The sequence below is a fragment of the Apteryx rowi genome, unplaced genomic scaffold (assembly GCF_003343035.1).
Source record: "Apteryx rowi isolate R43461 unplaced genomic scaffold, aptRow1 scaffold_66, whole genome shotgun sequence".
Taxonomy (NCBI): Eukaryota; Metazoa; Chordata; class Aves; order Apterygiformes; family Apterygidae; genus Apteryx; species Apteryx rowi.
Window position 1 is genome coordinate 62,718 of NW_020450938.1, and position 23,116 is coordinate 85,833.

The following is a 23,116-nucleotide window of genomic DNA, read 5'->3' on the forward strand; positions in this document are numbered from 1 at the left end:
TTTTTTTTTTGAGAATTCAGCTGGAAAGCTAAGTGTGGTCAAGCTGAAGTCACAGCCAAAGAGCTTAGTGAAAAGTTCCTTTCACAAATGTACTTACAAATAGGGTGAGTTGACATAAAACTCCCCCACACAAATTGGTCGCCTCTGCAACATGTCTGGATTAAATCACAGTAAAGTTTCCTGTTTTGAATGCCTGACTTATTAGCAGAAATGTGCTGTAAAATATCAGTCTTCTTCTTAAATAAGTTCGGAAATGACTAGGACTTCTCTTTAAAGCAGAGTTTTGTCAAAAGGCCTGTTTGCAGGTCTGTTTAGCTTAGCTGAAAGCCTCCAAAATTGCAGCAGGTATCTGAATGCAGAGCATTTTAGAAGATAGACCTTGTGGCTGTCTTGTGGAATAGAAACACGTGGTAATGAAAGTGACTCACTCTCATTTAACCTTATCTTTAATTGACGTGTCTGTCTTAACCTTTTGGCCAACATAAATACAATGTGCTGTTGTTAGTAAGTTTTCAATTAAATTTGCTCCTAGAAATTTGTCTTAAAATTGGAGTTGACAAAATGGATTTTCCTGTGTGATATGGTTGAAATGACTTCATTGACCTTGTTTTTTGCTGCAGCTCCTTTACCAGCCTCAGACAAACAGATTTGGATGTGAGATGCTAAACCTCTCTCCCTACCTGGATTCGGATGGAGCAGGGAGGCAGAGAGAGGAGGAAATAACTTCTGGTTTCAGGGGAGATTCCTGAGCTTCTCTTCTGTGTCCTCTTGACCCTATGCTGGTATCCCAAGCGCATCATTTTATCATTTTTAAGGGTTATATGGAGAAAGAGAAATTTGAGGCTCCTATTGTAGTTAACCATGGTTCCACAGTAACCATGAACCTACCTGAATTTTCTCATTACTAAGTTTCCAACAGCATATTTTCTGATTGTGTTCTCTGTCAGTCTATGGTTGAAGCTGAGACAGCAATTTGGCTTTAATKTATAAGGGGCGAGTTACTCTCCTTTAGTAACTGGTAAAATGTGTTTGTTTTGGTTCCTTCCGTGCTACTTCAGGGCAGGACATGAAAATTACCACTGATACRTAAAGAAGTTAGGTGTGCATTAAATCTGGAAATGAAAACTGAAGAAGAGTGGCAGAGTGGTGGCTTTTCAACTGGCTGTGGCTTTTGAAAAAATTCTTGTCAGAGACATGTTTTGGAGTGGCTGTAGCAGGTGGTGACTGCTGATGTGGCTAATAATACCAGAGCTGAATGCTGGATTTCTTTGTTTGCTTTTCAAGTACTTGCATGTTACAGGATTTAAACTTCGGCGATTGAAATAAATGTAGCTTATATTTTCTGAGCAATGTCTTGTCACGTACTGATATAAGCATGTGCATGAGGTAGAACCAACTGATATTTTTTCATGCTATTCTGAGCCATCTTTTTGCTGTTACAGGATGTAAGTTTTTCTTTGCTGTCTTTATTTTTGATCAAGGGGATTGACATAAGGTATCAGTAGCAACAGAAGAGTAATAAAAGCTATTTCCAGTCTTCTCATCTGTTCTGAGCTTACTTGGCTCTTGCAAAACATCAACTGATTTAGCTGCAGAAGAAGAAAGGTTGAAAACATTAATGCATCCTGAAAAAAGCCTGAAATTTTTAAATGAACAAACCCTCGGATAATTTTTAAAGCCCATGGAGAGACTGGTATCTGCAGTTGCTGCAGGACAGTTCTCTGAAGTATGATAGTGGAAACAAAAGCTAGAAGGCTAGAAAGCTAGAAGCTACCAAACGCTGCTATGGTAGAAAGATGGTATCCAGATTTGATTACACTGTGTGTGGGAAAAATATTATGAAAAGGTCAAACATTATAGCAGGGTTTGTGTTCTCTAATAAAATGAAACTGGCTTTTGATACAGCTGAGGCTTTGAAGGGTTTCTTTTGTGGTTCTTAAGTGGAGATATTTCTGGGCCAAATCTTCTTGTGCTGATGAACAGACAGGAACTAAATGTTTGCTATATGCTTATTTTAAATCTGTCAGCTGTTTTTGATAGTGTTGCAGATGTGACTCTGGTCAACTGGCAGTGAAATACGACTCCCTCTCCCAAGGCTGAACACCCAGCTGCTGCTGCTGGGCATATTGCTTATCTGCTTCCAGCGTTCGTGTGTGTTAGCTGGCCAGGCCTTCATCCTGAGACCAGAAAATGCCACTGCAAGAGCCAGTGAAAGAATGTGTTTTATCCTTCAGTATGTAGATTGGTACTGTTCTGCATAGGTTTTAAATAGGAAGAGAAGAATGAATGAACGAATGAAAGGGAACGCCTGTGCTACCATTCAAGACGGAGGAAGACAGAAGCCTTTTTATTTTGGTATCTTTTAAAAAATGTGCTTAATCAAAATAGTTGCCTTTATATTTGTATTTCATTGAGGCTGGCCCATGCAGTTGCCTTGCTTGGCTGGTGGCTGTTGCTGCTGTGTTGAAGTTTAGATGAATACAAGTTCCATTTTAGAAAGACTAAGGGGTCATTCATGCACATTGTGATGTTACAGGAGATAGATAATAGGAGACCTCTCTCTCCAGTGTAGAAGATACTAGTGGAAGAGTTTTATCATGGAGATTTCTGCAGCAGGATGGATCCACAATTAGTTCCTGATGTGCAGCTAGCTTTTCTGCTCTGTAGTGATGTTGGCTGCTCGAGACTGTGTTCTCTTTTTATCTGCCTGCGCACTGTGTTGCGTTCTGATAGGGCCTAGCTCCAGGTGGTTGAATGAATCACATGTACTTAGCTGGTAATTGTTTTTTGTTTTGTTCCTATCTGACTGTGTTTTTTGTACCTTATATCTGAGCTTCGTGAAAGCCGTCACGGATCACCTAGGTCCCAGATGCAGCTTAAAGTGGCAGGCATTATTTTTTTGTAATGCCATTCATCTCATTATCTTCATGCAGTTGCAACAGTTGGAATCAAAGGTTCTTTAGTTAATACCTATTAATCATGAAGAGGCTGGAGGCAAGGAATTTTGGCTTTCAAAGCCTAGGTGTTCTCTTGGCTTCTTCCTGTTGGGCAGGATTAAGTAATGTGGTACAGGGTGAGCTGGGGATCTTTGCAGTTGGAAAGTTGTTGGGTTTTTTTTTTTTGGGGGGGGGGGTGGAGTTGGAGGTTAATTTCTTTCTAATTGCAGCATTCTTCCAAGCAAGTAATATTTGTTCATGCATTCAGAGTATGGTATGCAGATATTTTAGAAATCTAAAAAAAACAAACATTGCAAAAGTATTGCACACCAGTGATCTGCTTGGCTACAGTAGCAAAATAACGAATAGCTGAAGACAGTGTCTCATTCTTTATTTGTATATTCCCAGCAGAAAGAGCTCATGTCAAAGAAAAGAGATGAGTTTGAAGACATCTTGGAGGAAAGACGGGTGTCCAGTGACTTGAGATACGCAATGAAATGCTATGCACCTGTGATCTACAAAGGGCTTTCACCGTGCAAGCCAAATGCTATTAAAAGTGCTGTTCTCCAGTCAGAGCAAGTTCAATATGTTATCAAGCAGGTGAGTCTGAATGCTGAGCTGTAAGAGAAAGCAGACTGAACACAGCCAAACTTTGTGTGGCAGAAGGGGAAAAAAAAATTATTGCCGACCTTGTCAAACATGATTGCTGTAGTTTGAAAGACAATCCAATAAATCAGTAACTTGAGAGCCACGCTCTTCTGGCAGGAAAAACAAGTACTGATTTACCACAGAGCTGTCACTGAAGCTGCTAGATCACTAGTTCACATAGCAGAGTTTTGATTTTGCATATATGACAGTTCTCCCTGTATCGTATCCAATGTGCTTGACTTTTTTTTTTTTTCCTCTCCTCCACTGTCCTTGACATAAAGCAGCATTATGAAAGACATAAGCACCCTCCTTTATCGTAGGCATTTTTGTACTTTGAGGGAGTCTTGTAGTAATTTTATAGGCTGATGATACATTTATGAATCGGTCATGAATGCTGCATTCTCTAAAATTAGAATTAAACTTCACACAATTAAACTTCACTCAATTTCTTTGGGTTAGAAACACTAAGATATAACCATATTTTAATATTTAAGATTAAGGGCAGTTACTACCTTGTAATGAATAAAATGTTGTATCCAAACTGATTCCTATCTTCCATTGTGTTGAAATGGCTGAAATAAGAGCGTGTTAATTAGCATAGTAGCTATTTTCAGTATTCTAGAAAAATAATTCCAGGTCAGCAGAAGTGTGTAAGATGGTTAGAGCTGAGTAAGTGACTGCCATAATCCTTTTTTATTTTTTTAATGGTCAACGTTACATATGGTATATCAAAATTTGTTTTGACATGACAAATTAAAGCGTGCCCTACAAAGCAGTCCTGTTGCCACTGTGAAGAAGAGCTAAGTAATATGAAATTCAAAAAATTGAACCTTTCAACTTTGCAAGCACTAAAGCATTTACTGGAAGAAAATATTTTACGGAGGATTTGTCAGAAAGACTTTTGTGTGATGTTTTCTTTTGAAGTGCTGTTTTTCTGATGAAAAACCATTTTGATGAAAAATTTTCAACCAAGCACCAAATAGTTGAAGGGTGTTAACAGTCCTGCCATTGCAGTCTAGTTCTCAACTTTGGACTTGAGATTACTGAAAGTATCCAGTTAGGACTATTTGGGGCAATATGCCCAACAGTGTGCGGTTAGCATGCCTCCTGTCTGGGCAGAGTTTATTCAGCTTACACAAGCGTCCTAGAATTTGTTCTTGTGGCAAGTTGCTGAGGCTAGTAATGTTCAATGTGTGAAATAAAGTGCATTTGTTTATTTTAGCTTTTCTACGTGGCCAGTATGATTTCTTTATCCCAGGTTTTAGGGAGGAGGTGCCTAGCTCTATAGTGAACGTGCACTTAATTCACAAAGGATCAACTGTGTGATAAAAATTTTACTGATGAGTGAGAACAACATCTCTTCCCTTAGTGAATAACAAGAATAATTTATTGCTTCCTAAGAGAGACTGATTGTCTTAGGCTTAAGTGGAAGCAAATTTTTGGCTTCAAATGGTTAAAATGATCAGTTATAGCTACACATGGAAATATTCAGGATGAAAACTAATGCATTTATTAAAACAAATAGATCTGATAGTAAAGTGGTACTTGGAGATGCATGGAGGTAGCTAAAGGAGATGGATTGTCTTATGTGTTGTAGAATAACAATAATGGGTAAACAGTGGTTTTGAAGGCTTTTTTTGTCCTGTCATTCCTCCTCCCTCCTCCTGGAGGGAGGGGGCTCCGTGGTTAGTGAAATGCATGTTCCTCATTCCGTAATAGTAAAGGACCAGCTTTTCAGTTAAATATTTTTAGATTTAATGTCAAATAAGAGAGATGCCATTATTTAAGTCTGTTTTAAGAAACTTCAAAAAGAAATGTGCATGGCAACAGAAAGAGAACATTGATACGCAAAGCTGGTAGAGACAGTGCTTTGTATGCTTTTCAACTTGTGATTGCCAAAATAATACATTACAAAGAAATTCAAGCATGATAGGGTTGAGACTCTTCAGACAAGTCTGAAAATTTAACTCAAGTGCACTTCGCAGATTTACCTTGTGAATATCTTTGCAAATATAGGCTTTGTTTTATTTACCAGTTGAGGAAAATTGCACACAGCCTTCTTCAGACCAAAAAATATGTGAAATATTCTTCTATCTTAAACCTCCCCTGTAGATACTATAGGCTAAAACATTCAGATAGTGTGTTTGGGGAAAAAATGTGTTGCTCCCCTGCCCCGCCATTGACATCTAAGTTAATTCTTGATTTTAAATAGCTTTAACTTGGCTTTCTTTTGTTGGTTGACACGGAACAGGTTCAGTAAGATTAGGTGCCTCTCTGTCACACAGAGTAAAATCTTGCTGACTATCGCATTAGTTTTGCCCTAATTCTTGTGGCCCATGGAGCAGTGTGTGTGGAGGGAGGAAGGAGGGGACGACTTCTGACTGCTTTCTTGTTTGTTTCTTTCCCTTTAGTTAGCAAAAGAGACAGGAGAGTCACCTGATATTATTCAAGAAGAAGCCATGGAAATCCTGGATGAGATGGGCCACAGTATGCAATTAGGAGCTGTCAGATTCTTTGCCTTTACTCTGAGCAAAATATTTAAACGGCTTTTTCAGAGAGTTTGCGTGAATGAAGAAGGAATGCAGAGAGTGAGTACTATTTAAGAGAGAGAAAAAAAAAAAGCTATAATACTTTCATACTAGCCACTCAAAGACTCCAATCTTCACTCCAAGTAACAAATACAAAAACTTAAAAGAGCCATTAAAAAAAAATACCCTGCACTTGTGTTTATTATTGCACCTCTTAAAAAACAATAAAGGGAAAAAAAGCAGATGCTGTTTAAGTATTTTAGATGCAAGTAGTCAGCAAGATTTCCTGTACTATTCCAGATGCTGCCTACAATGAGGAGACATTTTTATACAAAACTTCTTACCACTTTTGCAGAGTTTAGGTAGATCTGCACTTGGAATACATTTGGAAATGAATGCAATATATTGCAATTGTAAGATTAAAAAAGAAAATTCTTTTTTATGCTGTTTATTTTGATGCTTAGAAAGGGTTTGCTTAAGACTTTTTAGTAGGATAAAAATATTTATGGTCTTGTAAGCACAAGTAATGTGAACAGTCTTATTTGCATCTTTTTTCCATAGAGTTGTCATTAAAGATAGATAATTGTCAAAAAAGACATACTGTGATTTTTTTTCCTTTGACTCTTGTTCCTTTTTTTTTTTTTTTTTTTTTTTTGTGATGTCATTGTTTTGCCAGCTCTGCAGGGGTCTGAATTCCTAATTTTAAAATAGATCTCTATGCAACAAATTTTGATAAAATGGTGTACGAGATGTAGGACATAAGGGAAGGAGAAGCTTATGTTTAAGAGTTTTGTTCTGGAGAAACTTTGGTCTGTTTTCTTTTAACTTGATTTACATTATAAAGCAGGAAACAGTACAGTACATCCCAGAAGCAGTTCTCCATGTGGGGTGGAACGTGGCAATAGTTACCTGGACAGTAGATAAATAGAAATGCTGGGACTAGTTTTAGAGGTAGTGTGGGTATGTGACCAAGAATATAGACAGAAAAAGCAAGTGGTCAGATAGTGAATTATAATTTAAGTAGAGTTAGTGGATTTCTGAACTAAGTGCTGGAATATATTAGTGTGATTGAAAGCTTTGTTTATAAGAATACAGCATACATGTAAGGAGTACTTGCATGCATTTTTCAGTGATTCTGTTAGATCAGCTTTTGTAGATTTAATAATGCATTTAGCTGAATTGGGGGTGAAAGGCTAATGTTAGTTGACTGAGCAGGTTGTCTGTCCCACAAAACCTTCATACAGCTAAGATCCATGAAACACTGTGTGCCTCTGAGACAGGGGATGTTTTAAGTTTGTTCCCTAGGGAGCTGTTGTCCCCTTGTTTCATTTGCAGGATGTTGCTGCACTGGAGGGTGCAGTGTGCTCCCTGGAAGACTTAGCAGTGTCAGCCCTGACAGCCACTATTGGGTTTCTCATGCCCATCAAAGGGATTTGGATTATGTTATCGTGCAGTGAGGTGGCCCCTACTTATGAGTCCTGCGATGCTTGTGAACCACACATTGCTGTTATGGAAACTATAGCTCCAAATTTCCTCTGGTCCCATACTGAAAAAGATTTTAGAGCATGCAGATGGAGAAACCACCCTCAAGCAAATCAACTTCTCTTTGTCTTAAGCCACACAAAGGTCTGTGTTTGCAAATTTCAACAGGCAGTCTGTAAATATTGGAACAATATTGTGTTTGGATTTTTTTTCAGTTGCAACAAGCCATTCAAGAGCATCCTGTTGTACTTCTGCCCAGTCACCGAAGCTACATAGATTTTTTGATGCTGTCTTATTTGCTGTATACATATGACTTGGCTCTGCCTGTCATTGCTGCAGGAATAGGCAAGTATGTTCTCTTAACAATGTTTTCAGGATTCAGAGAATCTGTAGCAAGTGGTCTGGTAGCTGCTACTATAAGTAATTGTCTTTAAGTTCTTTTTCCAAATATGTCTTGGAATATCTCCCTTGGATGAGATGCTTAAAGCATCTGAAAGCCTCTCCGTCTGTGCTGAGGAGTCTATTCAAAGGTGAATTTTTTTTTTAGTAGCCAGTTTGACTGGAACTGTCCCAAATGCAGACATGAGGATGGGCAAAGCTAGGCGTTGAAAAGACAACTTCTGTATATATTTTTTGGCTGGAAACAGGCAAAAACTTGACTGAGAGCTACTGCATATGCAGAGCCTTTTTTGATACTTTATACAGTTCTAAGTGCAGTCATAGTAGCCAGATATGAACTGCCAATCACCTTGATGCTGATATGACCAATCCTCTTGAAAACATTGGCAGAATTCCATTATGTGAAGTGCTGAGAGCAGAGCTGGCTGGAAAACAAAATTTGCCTCAATGGACCTATTGTTGGATATATTTAATCCTAAAGCAGATGAAGCCAGTTTTATTTGTGGAAATGAAATTGTGTGTGGTTTTTTTTTTTTTTTTTTTTTTTTTTTTTTTTTTTTTTTTTAACTTGGACAGTGAATATTTTCTGGCTTAATGTGCTTTTGAAAATCCTGACTTCATGCCAGCATTTAACTGAGAAATGTGTGGTGTCAACCAAGTCTTCTAAGCGGGCAGACAGCAGCTGGAGATCTAGTGCAGTCCTGTATGCACGTGGGCAAGCTAGCAAAGATCTGGGAATGTATTACTCTACTGTAGTCTACTAGTTCATCTTTTTGAAAGAGTAGGGAGTGAATGAGCCTGTAAATAAACAGGTAGGGTGTTGTTCCCCTCCTTCCCCCCGACCTCGCAACATGTCACTTTTGTCAAATTGACAAATTTTCCGTTGCTTTCGATGGAAAAGCATTTGAAAATTCTCCAAGAACCTGAGTCACTATCCTTTTTCAGTAGGTGCTATCTGATGCCAGGAACTTTGCTTTGAGCTTCTTGCATGAAAAGTGCCACAAATTTGGTAACTCTTTTATTGAGTAGGCACCTGTAATAGCTAAAAGTTAAAGGTAGGTTTTTCAGGTCCGTATTAAGCTTAGCTTTCCTCCCATTAAAATGAATTGAGGACAGAGCTGATTTAGGGTGTGCTTCTGAAATTTTGCACTTAACACTCTTCTGATGCTCTAGAATAGGTTGGACCAGTGGCTGGGAATTTTTCTTTTGTATTTTTCTGTATTTTTCTTTTCCAAACGAGAAGTTAGGTATACCAGTAGAAAATCAGCAGAAGCTGAGGGAATGTGTTTGGTAGGGAAGACAAGATTCTGCTGCTCTGTGAATTAATGTTATCTTGCCTCTGGGTAATACAGGTTAGCTTCTGGTGAATTGAGAAGTTGCTGTCTCATAGTTGCCTTTTTTAAGGAATTGCAGCTGCTGACCTGTCACACGTTACTGCCCACGTGCTGTTGTAGGTACCAGTGTCCTCCTTTGCTGACTTCTGGATTAGACCAATATCTGTTTTAAGTTATGGGCCTCAAAACACTCAAGATATTACTGAGTTAGCTTAGAGGGATTTTTTAATAATTAACTTTTTTTAAATTTTTTAGATATTTTGGGGACAAATTTCTCCAGAATTAGGGTTTTGCAGTGTCGTTATGTTGCTGTGAGTGTGTGTATCATTTTAGAGTCCTCTGTCTGGTGGAAACACACACAGCACTCCACAATTTTAGTCATATTTGCTACATATTGTATTAGAGGTTCACAAGATGTGGTACACAGGCTCACTTTCAAAGTGGTACTTGTGCTGAGTGGAGAGACACTCTCCTGATCTCGGTGATAAGTGCCTCTCCTCTGTTAGTTATCCCTTGATTCCAGGTACCATACAGACAGATATATGGGGATCAGCTAAAGTAAGGTAAACAGTTGCTGGTAACACCACAGTATATGTGGTGCTGCATTAGCAGGGACCCAGCTGGTGCTTGGATCTACATTTCTGTCTCATGACCTGGGACCAGGAGCAAGTGACGTTCAAGGCACAGAATGGGTGAGGCAGTGTGCGCTTAAAGTGTAAGTTATATGTATTATAAGAGCTATATATACACAAAATAAAATGTTTCTATATATATGCAGTAGCATATATAAAAATAATAATTGTGTGTATACATATATACACGCACACACACATATATAAAGCACATGTGTGTGTACTATAAAATTACATCAGATCTTCAAGGCAGTCATGTCAATGTTGCAGCTGGAAATGTAACTTATTTACCAAGGGAATCCCTGTTCTCAGATGTTTCACTGTTTGAGGTGACAAGGAGACTGAAGCAGCAAATGGCCAGCTGCTGTGTAGACTCTTGTTTTAAATGCCTCCCTTAAAAAGCTGTTAAAGCATTGCCTGGTTTTGGCAAGTTAAGTGTTGACCCTGATCATGTAAAACTAGAAAACTACCAAAAGTTTAATTGATTTGATTTGATTCCTCTTCCCATCACCACCCAAAAGGTGATGAGTCAGGATCTCAAGTGGTATAACTGTATACAGTGTAATTATTCAGTTAACTTCTGTGTCTTCTAGGATGTATTAAATGGTAACTAATCTTTCTGAAGGTAAGTGAGACAATGAACTAAATACAGCCTTCGTTATGACTGAAATCTGACCATCTAAATTATCCAAAGAAATTGTTTTAAATGTATGCCGTGTGCAAAAAGCTTGAAAACATATATCAGTCATGCCTACATGTGTCTTGCTTGATGTTCTGAAAGCAAGTAAAGGTATTTCCAACAATAGAATCCTTGATTCTCCTGTATTCTGGTAATTGAATCAGTGTTTTAGGGAAACTGGTCTACCCTGCTGGCTGATATTAATCAATGAGTTTTGTGTGTGTGGTTTTGTTTTTTGTTTGTTTTTTCCAGATTTCCTAGGAATGAAAATAGTTGGTGAGCTGCTGCGAAGGGCAGGTGCCTTTTTTATGCGACGTTCCTTCGGTGGGAACAGACTGTATTGGGCAGTTTTTGCTGAATATGTAAAAACTATGTTAAGGGTAAATAAATTACTGAACTATCAAAACGTGTGCATAAGAAATACTCTGTTGCAATGATTCTTGTGAAATATTCGTGATGTTGTAGGTACATGATTGAAAATTTCACTGTGATCTGAGGAAATGAATTTTCCCTCAGAATTGATGCAAGCGGAGAGCACGCATGCACTCCATTATACAGTTCAACAGTAGGTGGTAACCAAATYACAGCTCATCAGTTGCTTTTAATCATGTGCCCATATCTCATGCACAGGCAAAATGTGTAAAATTTAGCTATATGGTGTGGCAAATACACTGGATGCATATAGACTTAGAGATGACTGAAGTTAGATGTGCATGGCTTCCATTTAAAAAACTTAACAAAAATTTCTGAGGGGAAATAAAGAAGAAATATTGTTCTGACCATTTTTTTTTGTCTTGTTTTATTTTTGAAGAATGGCTATGCCCCAATCGAATTTTTTCTTGAAGGGACTAGAAGCCGCACTGCCAAGACTCTGACTCCAAAGTTTGGTAGGTTGGTTGAAAACTTAGAGCTCTTCATGTTTATGAGTATTGTCATCAGTGGCTTATTTCTTAAGTTCCTCAGACAATGTGGGGTGTTAAAGCGGTGGGAAATGGTTGAGGTCTGTCAGAATAGTGTAAAACACTATGGTTAGAGTTTCAAGGCTGTAAAAAATGGCAATACAAGTCTGTTGCACTCTACCGCTTTCTCTCCTGTTGTCCCGCTGTGTACTTGACTGCTAGGCATCCCCTTGCCAGCACAGAAATATTTTAAATTAACTGTTTGTAATTGAAATGAGGGATCCTTAGAAGGAAGATACTGTGTGAGTGAGTGCACAGCAGTACTATTGAAAAGAGCACACCTAGCTGACCGAATGCATTGCTTATGTTTGCTTTGTGTTTTAAAGCCTGGGCAACATCTTGTTCTTCTGTTCGCTTGAAAAGAGAGCGAGCACAGTGCATGTCAGTTGGCAGCTTTTAATCTTTAATTATTTAATTTAGTTTTTAATCATCTTCAAAGTTAAATGGCAGTTGCTGTTCCCCGCTCCAAAAAGACAAGTGATTCACTTTTTTTTTTTTTTCCTCCCCCTATTTGCAGGTCTTCTCAGTATTGTGATGGAGCCGTTTTTTAAACGTGAAGTCTTCGACACGTACCTTGTTCCCATCAGCATCAGCTATGAGAGGATATTAGAAGAATCCCTCTATGCCTATGAACTCCTAGGAGTCCCAAAGCCCAAAGAATCTACGTCTGTACGTAAATTCCATAAGAACAGAGCATAGTTGGGTGTATACATACCCTGTAGCATTAAAATTTGCTCTTCGTTCTCTCCATTTTCTTAGGGCTTGTTGAAAGCCAGAAGAATCCTCAGTGACAATTTTGGGACGATACATATTTACGTTGGCCAGCCGGTGTCGCTCCGAACCTTAGCATCTGGGAGGATTAATCGATGCCCATATAATTTGGTTCCCAGGTACCACATCTTTCATGGTTTGTACACAGGAAAAGCATTTCTTTAGTCTTCACCTGTGTAAAATAATTAAGACAGGTGCTTTCAGTACTTTGTCTATTTTTAGCTTTTCTCTCCTCCCTGTGATCTGACTATTTAGACCGCTGAACCTGTTTTGTCTGAGCACAGGGTTATTGTGCTTGTGATAGGGTGTTCCTGAAATAAGTTGTTACTTGCTGTAGCTTTGTATCGTGTTGAGAAATGTCATTTAAAAATTTTATGATGATGCATGAGCTGTGCAAAGCTCTTAGAGGCATTTTTTTGAGAATTCAGTGTTTTTGTCACTTAAAAATTTACTTTCCTCTCCCTTTTTGCTTTGTTACTGCAAACTGTTACTTGATCATGCACCAGGAAGCTGTAGCTTTGACTGGATTGGGTGACTTTTGCAATTTGATATCGGAATGTAAGCCCTGGTATTTCTTTTTCTGCAGATAGCAAATGTGCAGTGTCAATACAGGGTTCTGTATTTTAAATGCTATCATGAAGCTACTGTTGTTTTGCTCTGTACTTCAGGTCTCCTGTAGTACATACTACATGGATAGAATTACTCTCCAGATGTTAGATGCTATAAAGTGGTGATGGATCTGGGAGCAATAAGGAGCAAATAGGGAAGGATATAATTTAGATCTTACATTTCAGAGCTTTTTACCTTTAACTGTGGTGGGTTTTTTTTGTTTTTTCCAGGCATCTGCCCCAAAAGCCATCTGATGATATTCAAGAATTTGTCAGTGATGTAGCTTATAAAATGGAGCTCTTGCAAATAGAAAACATGGTTTTGAGACCATGGGTGCTAGTTGCTGCTGTCCTGCTCCAGAATTTGCCAGCCGTGGATTTTGAACTTCTAATAGAAAAGACCCTTTGGCTTAAAGGCTTAACACAGACTTTTGGAGGATTCATTGAGTGGCCTGGTATGCAGAGAAAGTGTTATTTCTATTATTATTGTTGTTTATGAAGGATAAATTATATTTACGTGGAAGCAGTGTATGGTGACTTTACAGTATAATGTTTTCCTTGGTAATGAGTCATAAATGGGGTTTTAGGATATGCAAAAATGATGCTAAAAGCTGAAGGTTTTTGGTTCAGGCTGTAGAAGATACTACTTTGAAAACCAGTGAGGTGGAGGCAGAACAGATATTTTACTATTATTTCTTGAAGTGTGTAATGAAGGGAAAATTATAACGTGATTGTATTAAGGAGTGCTGAGATTTACCTAATGTCTATCTTTCTGAACCCTATCTTTTTAAATGTAAGTCACAGGCAATTACCCACTCTGCAACAGTAACTCAGTATAATGCTGTTTCTTGATAAATTGCTACTGTGGCAAAGAACTAGCCCAAAGGTATATGTGAGATAAAATCAAAGCTATAATTTGTCTGTTTATTTTTACATTTTGCTTTATCCTCAGAAAGAGTGGTGGGCTTGGGGGAGAAGATTCTTTTCATATGTATATGAATATATATGAAATATATACATATATATATCTGGCTGCTGAAAGGTTGATTCTCCTTCCAACTTTCTAAATAATTTTTTTTGTATTTCACTTCTCTCTGTGAGCCAAGGTGACACAGGTAATTCATTGTGGAGCCTCAGGATATAAGTGGTAAAGCAGGCAAAGAAAAATAATTATATAATACAAATACATTTACCTTTTCACTCTAGGTATGTTTAAACTACAGATCTGTGCTTCTATAGTCATGTTTATAATCAAGGATCTCTCTCAATGCTGCAAGAAAGAAATACAAGCAGGCCATAGTTTTAACAGAACTCTGCCATTTCTGGAAGAATACTACTTCCTCCAGAGATCTTCACTGTTGTGAATACAGGCAAGGTCTACTCCTGCCAGGCTGGTAAAAGGACAAATTTCATGGGGATACTTAAGCATGATGTAGAATCTTACTATAAACTGAAGAACACACCACATTTGGGTTTGCCCATTTATTTTGACTGTTTTCTTGGCAATGATGAATAAGCTTTTGCTTTAGTTGAGTTGTAGTGTAGTCAGGGTATGGAAAATAGGCATGGTAATGAAACAGAGAAATGACAACAACTGAGCAGATTCTACCACAATGTTTTGGTTCTGCTCTAGGCATCATTTGCATAGAAACAGGCTTTTTATTATATTTTGGGGGGAGTGTCAATAATTTGAAAAAATAAGTACATTTTAAAGGTTAACTTGGAGATGCCACAAAGTCAGAAACTACATGTACCCTGTCTATTCTTCTGTCTCCAAACTGCTAGCTATTTCTCCTTTTATCATGCTGGTTAGTTGATACAGGCAGAATATTTGCTGAGGTGTTAGAAGTTTTGTTTTAGAAACAGGAACTGCAAAATGACTTTCTCACACTTCTGCTTATTACACTGAGAAACTTGAGAGCTCTGGCAAAATTGGAACAAAACAGGCCAAAGGAACAAATAAAATGCATTGAGATTCTATGTGAAAGCTATGTTAAGAGGAAAGAGTACGGAATATGTGAGTTTTTCCTTTCCTCTTGCCATCAAGGCCTGTATTGATTTGATATACTTGTGTTGCTATGATCAAGTAAAGTATATCATTATGTTAGTTTTTATTGCTTCTTCCCTTGCTTGCCAAAGGGTACAGTCTGTCACTCTACACGGAGAATGTTTGGATAGTGTTTAAAGCTTAAAGCATTTTAAAATAAGGTGAGTGTATTTCAAGACTTGAGATACCGTTCATTATCTTTCCACAAAGCTTGCTGTGTGTCAATCCAATGAAAAGGCTTACACACAGGTTTGCAAAACTTGTGCCTGCCTTGGAAGAACTTTCTTGTTTCAAAAACCCCCAAAGTCACACACCTCCTTGCTTTAGACTCCTTAAAATGAATGTCAGAATTGTCTTATGAAACAAGAAGAGCATTTAAGTACAGTCTGTTTTCTTCTGGAGCAGGTGTTTTATGTCATGACCCTTCTATTAGGATTTCTTTAAACTTAGTTTGGGATGAGGGCTTCCTTGTATAAGAGAATTAAGAAAAATATTAAAAAGACTTGTGAATCTGATTCAAAACTTAGTGTCAGAAATGCCTAAGCAAAAGCATAGTCTCCATTTCCTGAATGATGAAAATGGTAAAGTCATCTTTAAAAAGCTCAGGTGCCAGAAGACACTGCCTTTATCTATTAGGCTATTTCAGCTTTCATATTTACTTGTTTATGATATCCTTGTATGGTTGTATTGTGGAAACTTCTCTCAGATAATTTTCCTTCAGTTTGGATGACAACACACAGGTTCTTGAAAACAGAATCTTGCCCAAAGTTGATTCAAGCATCTTGCTGATATCTGTGTACTTGTGTTAGCTAATGCTGGAGTCAGTCCCTCTTTAAATAAGGGATTTATCTAATTTTGACTTTGACATATTTTGTTCTTGTTGTGTGCGTGACTCCCATTCCTATTACTATGATGCTGTCATGTGCGCTTCCAACTGAGATGTATTCCCTTTTGCATCTGCCTGAGTGTTGTGTTTTCCTGCTAGATAACCTATGTGCCAAAAAAGCAATTACATCTGGCCTTGCTCTGCATTCCAACATCGCTCGCCTTGTAGATGGCCATGTGGTCCTAAATGACAAAGGAGCAGAAGATGGAGCTGTAGGGGAGATCATCTTTAAGCGAGCTCTGGCTGTCCTCATGTGTGGAACCTACAGGAACCAGTTGCTGAACGTGTTTGTGCGCCCGTCTCTGGTGGTGGTTGCTTTGCAGATGACACGCAGCTTCCGAAAAGGTAACTTTGGGTAGCCCTAAGAGTGGAGCCCAGCGGCATTGCTCTTTGCCCTGTCCCCAGTGAGAGGAGCACAAGGTTCTTGCAGCTCTTTGTGGGATTTCCCTCCGAGTATTATGGCAGCTCGCTGAATGAGGTCTACTCGCGTAATGTGGATGTGATGATGGGGGGGAGGGCTGTATTTTTGTTGCCTACTTGATTTGTTTACCCTTTGATACTTTTGAAAATAAGTATAGTCCACTGAGAGGGCAGAGTTAAGATGAGGTGATCCCGATTCCTGTTTACACTGGTCTGGAATACAAAACTAATATGGTTTAGAAGCAGATGCTTCGGAGTGTTTGTTACTTCCCTTGCAGTGTGCATTGTGGAGCTGTCAGAAGGTGAAATAGCCCCCAAAGTGGCATAAATCACCTTTTGTATTTCAGTTATGCTAAGTGGAACTACGTTTGGAAGTGCCTCCTGCCTCTCTAGCAAGGTTTCATTTTACAGGAGTGTAGAATGACTTACAGCGGATAAGTGTCTTATCTTGTTGGTGATTAGCAGGCCCGCATTTTAGGTTACAAATTGCACACAGCTTACACGTGCATGTGCTAGTTCCCAGTTTTTCTGCTTCTTCCCATTGTTGTTTCTGAAGTATTTTGGTGTTTTCCAATACTTGGTTGTTTAAAAAAAAATTTTTTTTTCAGAACATGTATATTAATTTTGTGTGGCATCTGATTATATAGTATTTAATACATGCCCTGAGAAGCTACATACCCAGTTCCTGAGTTCCTTCCTTTTAGGAACAATTGAATCAAGTACTTGGAGTAGTCGTTGTCCCACTGTTGCAGTTTCTGGTGTATATTTATGTATGCTTTAATGTCAAGTCCAGATTTTATTTGAAGTAGATGGTACCTCTAAAATCAGGAGCAAAAGGCTTTTAACTTGCATGTTGTAAAATATGTTTTTAAATGACAGTACTCTACAATAATTTTTTTCAGAGGAAGTCTATAGCTGCTTCAGCTTCTTGAGAGATGTTTTTTCTGATGAGTTCATCTTCTTTCCTGGCATTTCATTGAAGGTAAAATCGTCCTTTGTACATAAATTTGGATAGTTCTTAATCAACTAAAAGAGCATCTAATTTCAGAGCTCTCCCTAACAAGTGCTTTGTGATAAATACTTCCAGAGATATCAGCTTGATTTGTAAGTGGGAGGGAGAACTTAAAAGGGGATCAGAGTGGGGGTCACTCATTTGTTTAGTTGCAAAACATTGTCTGAATCCACAAGGTTGCATGTGCATTTTTCTTCCTCCCTCCTTCCCTCCAGTAAAAAACAAAAAAGTGTGAAATTGCCCAATTCTGAACTATTAAAATGAACTGTAGCAGAAGTTTGACTTTTTTTTTTTTAATAAAACTACCAGTCTTTCAGCACAGATAGAAAGATACATGTAGAAAAATCTTTAAGTGTAAAGACTGTCCTGTTCCTCTGTGGTTGTGAAAGACTTAGGCTGTGAAGAAAAAAGTGTTAATGTAGATCTTGTCATTGAATTCTAGCAAAGAGCAGGTTTGTTCTGTCAGCACAGAAGCAAAATAGGAATTCTCCTTGAGGGCAGAAAAGGTAAGTTTACCTAAAAGCTGTTGCAGACTAGGTAGCAAAGAGGCACTACAAGAGGAACTACTTTCAAAAAGTTAAACTAGATTTATTATACCAATTAATGATCAACTATTGTGTGTCTTTGTTATCTTTGACAAATAGAGTGTGCTTTTCCAAATTTAAGTACTTATTGTCCTCTAGGTAATTATAGTCCTATTAGTGCAGCCATGATCGGTTGTTTTGTGAAGCTCAATATATATGCTCTGGGATGGCAGGGCTAACAGACCATTGTGCCAACACCCAGTGCCCCATATATTAAAGTACATCTCTCTACCTACCTCTCCTTGAATCCACAGTACTGCATTTAACACTGTAGTGTGTATATAGTGCCCAAGGTTCTTCTAATACCTTGAACTCTGAAGGCTTCAATATTTCTGTGCATAAGTAAGCTTTATATATACATACATATACACACACACACACGTGTGTGTATATATATATAATACACATATATACATATTTTATATATATATATTTATATAAATATATGTGTGTGTGTGTATATATAAAATTTTGATGACTGTAGTCTAGCCAGCTTGAAATGCAGGTGAGCACAAGTTTATTAGTAAAAAAGTCACAGTCATACCCGATATAGACTGGCAAGTCCAGATTTTTATTTGGATTTTAAACTGATTAAATGTGACTTTTATATTAAGGCCAATTATATGATAATGGTATTCAAATGTCACTTTACCTGCATAAACAAAGAGATAAGAATAATTTTCATAAGAATATTCAAGGCTTATGACTATATTCATATCTCAAAGATTTTTATATAGAAGAGAACTGGGACTTTTTTTAATGGCTGATTGGCATAGTTGCTGATCTGAAAAATCACATTGTTTTCATTGTTAGCAATTGTTACCTCTTGCAGCTTTTTTTTTTTTTTTTTTAAGTACCAAAACCAAATAAGAAACAAGAAGGTGACCATGACTGACTTCACTGGAATCAAATAAAGGAGTTGCTATGTTATTTCAAGAAGAGATCTTCAACCCCCTCTCCTCCGCTCTTCCCCCCAGCTATTGGCAGAAAAAAGATTTTGTCACAGACACTGCTGTAATTGTAACTTTTGGCCATTGTGTTGCCCCTTGTGCAGGCAGCAGGTCAGTCAACTATGTTATCATTTATCACAACCAGTGGACATGAGATAAAAGCAAACCCCAGCTAAAAAACCCCCCAGCCCCCAAACCAGACAATCTGCCTTTTTCTGGCAAAATCCTGAGGGAACTCAGGCTGGCAGTTACAGTAGCAGCCACAAGCTCTTTTCTTGGCCCTAGAAGGCCTGTTGAGCATTTAGGTGCATCTGTGTTTGCGAACATGTTCCCACTGTCTTTTTAGGAGTGTATTTCTGGTATATAGGAAAATGTTGGTTCAAGTCTCTCGAGAACTGATTTCAGAAATGGAAGTGGTGTCATGTTGTGTGTTGTTTTTTCATGGGGAAAAAGGCAGCTGTGCCTACTGTAGATGTTAAAATGTCAGTTATGCTTCCCTCTCCCAGGATTTTGAAGAAGGATGTTTTCTACTTACAAAATGTGGTGCAATTCAAACAACTCAACAAGAAATCTACCCTACTGACAAAGGAAGTGTTGTAATATCTTTCTTGTCAGCTATGTTTAGACCTTTTATGGAAGGTTATCAGGTATGTTTTTCTTCAGAAAATTTTTGTCTTTTTCTTTCCTGTGTTTTATAGGAAAACCATGAGAGTAGTGATTCTTCTGCAGTATAGTGAGTGTTTTCATGGCTAGGGAGTGCAGGAGTTGAGAAATAGCAGTTAAAAGTATCTTAAACACCACCCTTCTTCCAGGATCCTGATTTCAACTTCTGTCTCGGACCTTTCAAAACGACCAAAGCAATAAACTGCATTGTAATGTAGTGGTCCATTGTGGGTATATAAACTTTACTTCACAGGGAGTGTGCTGCAACCAGGTTCATTTTTATTTCTTTAGGAGGAGCCCTTGCTTAATTCACTTTACGTGGGCTGTCCTGCCAGGTGCGGAAGTTTGTTTGCATATTATATCTGATAGCCTTTTAGGGAGTCCTTAATTCCACTGGTATCTGTTTTTAATTGTTTGGCTTTCTCCAGAGATTTAGTAAGACTAAACCCTATGCTTTTGAAATAAATAGTATATGCAACAATAGGAGGCTAAATTGTCCCAACAGCATATTGCTGGGAACATAGGTAGTTGAACCTAGTGGATGAGAGAACTGTTAATGATTTGGCGTATGACTTAGGCTGAACTGTACTGATTTGCCAATTTTTTCCCCATCTGTAAAACATGTATTGTTTTAAAAAGATACTGTTTTTGATTGTGAAAAGAGGAATGTTAAATCAGTGTCTAAAGATAACTATTACAGTAATACTGAATCTTACTTTAATATTAGAATTCTCAAGATTGCCTGTTAAACAGTAATAAAAATTTCAGGTGCTCTGTGTAATGCTACCTTTTGACTACATCTCCTACACTTTTCAAAGTGTAACAATAATGTTATTTCCTTATGAGGACATGTTTGTTTGTAATTAATAACAAATTGACAATCAAAAGGGAAAAAAAGTGTTAACTTTTTTTTAATGTTAGTTAATTTTCAGATACCTCTCAAAGGAAGCAAAAGAAACCTTTACCGAGAAGCAGTTTATATCTGGAGTCCGCAACTTTGTTTTTCAGCTTCTTGAGAAGGGTGTGTACAGCTGTTATGTAATATGATCATTTAATAAGCATAGCTTGCTGATGGGCAGTGATAAAGCTTTTAATTGTGTTTCTGCTTCTTCTGTAGGGAATACTCAGTGTTATGAAGCACTGTCTTCTGACRTCCAGAAAAATGCCTTGGCAGCTCTTGTGCAACTAGGTGCAGTGAAGAAGAAGAAAATGTAAAGCAACTTTGGCTTTTTGGTGCACAAAAGACCATGTGTGGACTTACTGGAAATTGTCAATGGTTGAGCTATAAGTATTAAGCAGTATACCATAACCCTGATTTCCTGAACACCAGTCAACTGACGGTTGATTAGATTTACCTGAGCCCCAATGAAGACCTGGGGAGCTGCTTTCTATACATGTTGTAGAAGCAGAATGGCACCCCTTAGAGTGTAAACGCTCCTGTGGGACCCAGTGACAAACTTTATTAACCTGCTAGTAGGCTTCTTGTTCTTTTGACACCACATGCTTTATATTTTGGTTTTCAGAGTTTCTCCCAAGGCTTTGATAAGCAAATAGAAGAGTCCTGTTTATTTTTAATGATTAACAAACAGTTATTGCTGTACAGAAATATGATGGCATACACTTGATGTAATCTATTTCATTTGTGTTGTGGAACTTCTTACTATATTTAGGAGCATAACCATGGCAGACCATGTTATAACAAGTACCCATATTGTCTTGACTGTTTCACAGAACTTAATTGGCAGACAATAACCTTGACCTATTTTCTTATGCCAGGTTAAGGTTTGTAGTGCTCTTGGAAAGCACAAAGACAAAGTACTATTGTTATGTCCCCTGCTTTGTCACTGTGCTAAATAAATGTCTATAGCTAAATTCCCCTTTCAAGTAAATGGAATAAATTAGCTGAGTGTACCAGATTTTGACATCAGCTGAAGATTTGGCTCAGCTTTACAGAGCTGGTCTTGAAAATTATTCAGTTGAAAGTAAACAAACAAAAGTTGTCTTCCTGCAGTTGTCACCAATAATAAAAATTAAGGGAAGAGAGAGGCAGGGAGCCTGAGCAAGAGGGAGGAAAAAGAAACCTTCACCATCCTTGAGTACAATCTGTTTAAAAGACTGATGTGCTGAAGGGGGCCCTTAAAATTGATAAAGATGCTGGTAGGATGAAAAATTTGATGAAATTTGAATATATTTTATTCAGATTATTTTTTCAGATTATATAGAAATGAGTGAGAAATATTCATTGAATACTTTTTTTTAAACTCTAGGACCAATGGATTCACTTACAGTATAAATCAAGAAGCTGTTAATAAAATTCTGGACATGTTTGGTAAGTGTTTTGAATGATCTCTAACTCAGTTAAAGAGTTTCTTTGTTCATTGTCCAACTTCATTTAGAAACTTACATTAGAAGTTGTGTGTTGTTTCTAGTATCTCCTTAAAGTTCTCAGTATGAGAATCCTAATTGTATCAGAATGAAAAAGTTCATGAAAAAGTTTGGGTTTTTTTATTTTTGAATTCCTTTTTCTGTGTARTTGATTATTTCTTCTTTACTATATTGAAAACATTTTGCAACCCAATGACCAAAGAAAATAAAGCAATAAGTAATCTAATGGAATGGTATTTACAGCGTTTTAATGCTGTGGTGTTTACTTTTTTTTGTTAGACTCTAGGATACCTGTACAGAAACCTGTGGCTGCAAGACTGTAAGCGGTCTTTGATGCTGTGACTGTGGCTGCAACTGTCTGCTGAGAACACAGAACGACACYGAACCCGAGCACAGATGGGAATTAATGAAATTCACGTCTTATCCTTGGGTTTGGGACCTGTCAGTATGTAAACGTGTGTGAGGCAGGAGAGGGAGAGGTTGGGATGTGTTGGGGAAAGGTGTTCTTCAGCTGGAGCGTTTTCCATTACCAGTTAGAAACCGTCACTGCTGATGGTTAAAGTTATATTTGTACCCTTGCTGTGTTTGTTTTTAAAAACAGATTATACATTGTCTTTTTTTTTTGATACCTGTTTAAAGAGAAGTGTACAGTAACGGTTACTGAAATATTTTTTAGGCGTGTAACAACGTGATTGGTTTCAAATATTTCATTGATGTGAAACTGTAACAGGGAGTTAAAGACTAAACATTAAAATTGATATTTAGGAAAAAATATGTTGCTGGCTGTATGTAAGATGAGGCCCATATGCAAGAAGAGCACAAAACAAATCTTGGGCAATAACCAGACATGCTAATTGTGTTTTTGTGTGTGTGTTTTCTTTTTTTTAAGCACCTGGTATTGTTTCGATTACTTCATAAATGTTACCTATAAAAACGGAGTTAAAGCGCAGTACCTCTTGCGTGTGCTGGTTTTCCCGCGCGAGGGGGCGGGCGCAGGCAGCCGCGGTGGCGGCTGCGCCCGAGGGTGGGTCGTGGGGTGGTCGCAGCTCCGGCCCTTCAGGGAGTGGAAAAGAAAAGGGAAAAAGACGGGCGCCCCTTCCCTCCCCCGTCCCCGCGGAGCGGCGCGCGGGCCGTTGGCCGTTGGCGGAAGGGGGGGGCGGGGCGGCACGGCCCTTTCCGGCGGGCGCCATGGC

The 23,116-nt window shown here is 38.1% G+C and overlaps 1 protein-coding gene across 9 annotated transcripts; it reads left to right on the forward strand.

Annotated features, from left to right (window-relative positions):
- The first annotated feature begins 23 nt into the window (after positions 1-23).
- GNPAT (glyceronephosphate O-acyltransferase) lies at positions 24-22,872 on the forward strand. Of its 9 annotated transcripts, XM_026085058.1 has the most exons (17): positions 24-104; positions 621-782; positions 3,345-3,536; positions 5,996-6,172; positions 7,810-7,939; positions 10,891-11,018; positions 11,450-11,525; positions 12,115-12,266; positions 12,357-12,487; positions 13,208-13,431; positions 16,009-16,254; positions 17,232-17,311; positions 19,382-19,522; positions 20,460-20,559; positions 20,656-20,749; positions 21,806-21,867; positions 22,203-22,872. In XM_026085058.1, the coding sequence occupies exons 2-17, from the start codon at positions 777-779 to the stop codon at positions 22,244-22,246; spliced, it is 1,983 nt and encodes a 660-aa protein (XP_025940843.1). In that variant the 5' UTR covers positions 24-104; positions 621-776; the 3' UTR covers positions 22,247-22,872. The 9 variants fall into 9 exon arrangements, 8 of the variants coding, with proteins under 8 accessions (XP_025940843.1, XP_025940846.1, XP_025940848.1 ...); XM_026085061.1 differs by lacking the exon at positions 621-782 and having other exon boundaries at positions 83-104; positions 3,348-3,536; XM_026085057.1 differs by lacking the exon at positions 24-104 and having other exon boundaries at positions 157-782.
- Positions 22,873-23,116: the final 244 nt, after the last annotated feature.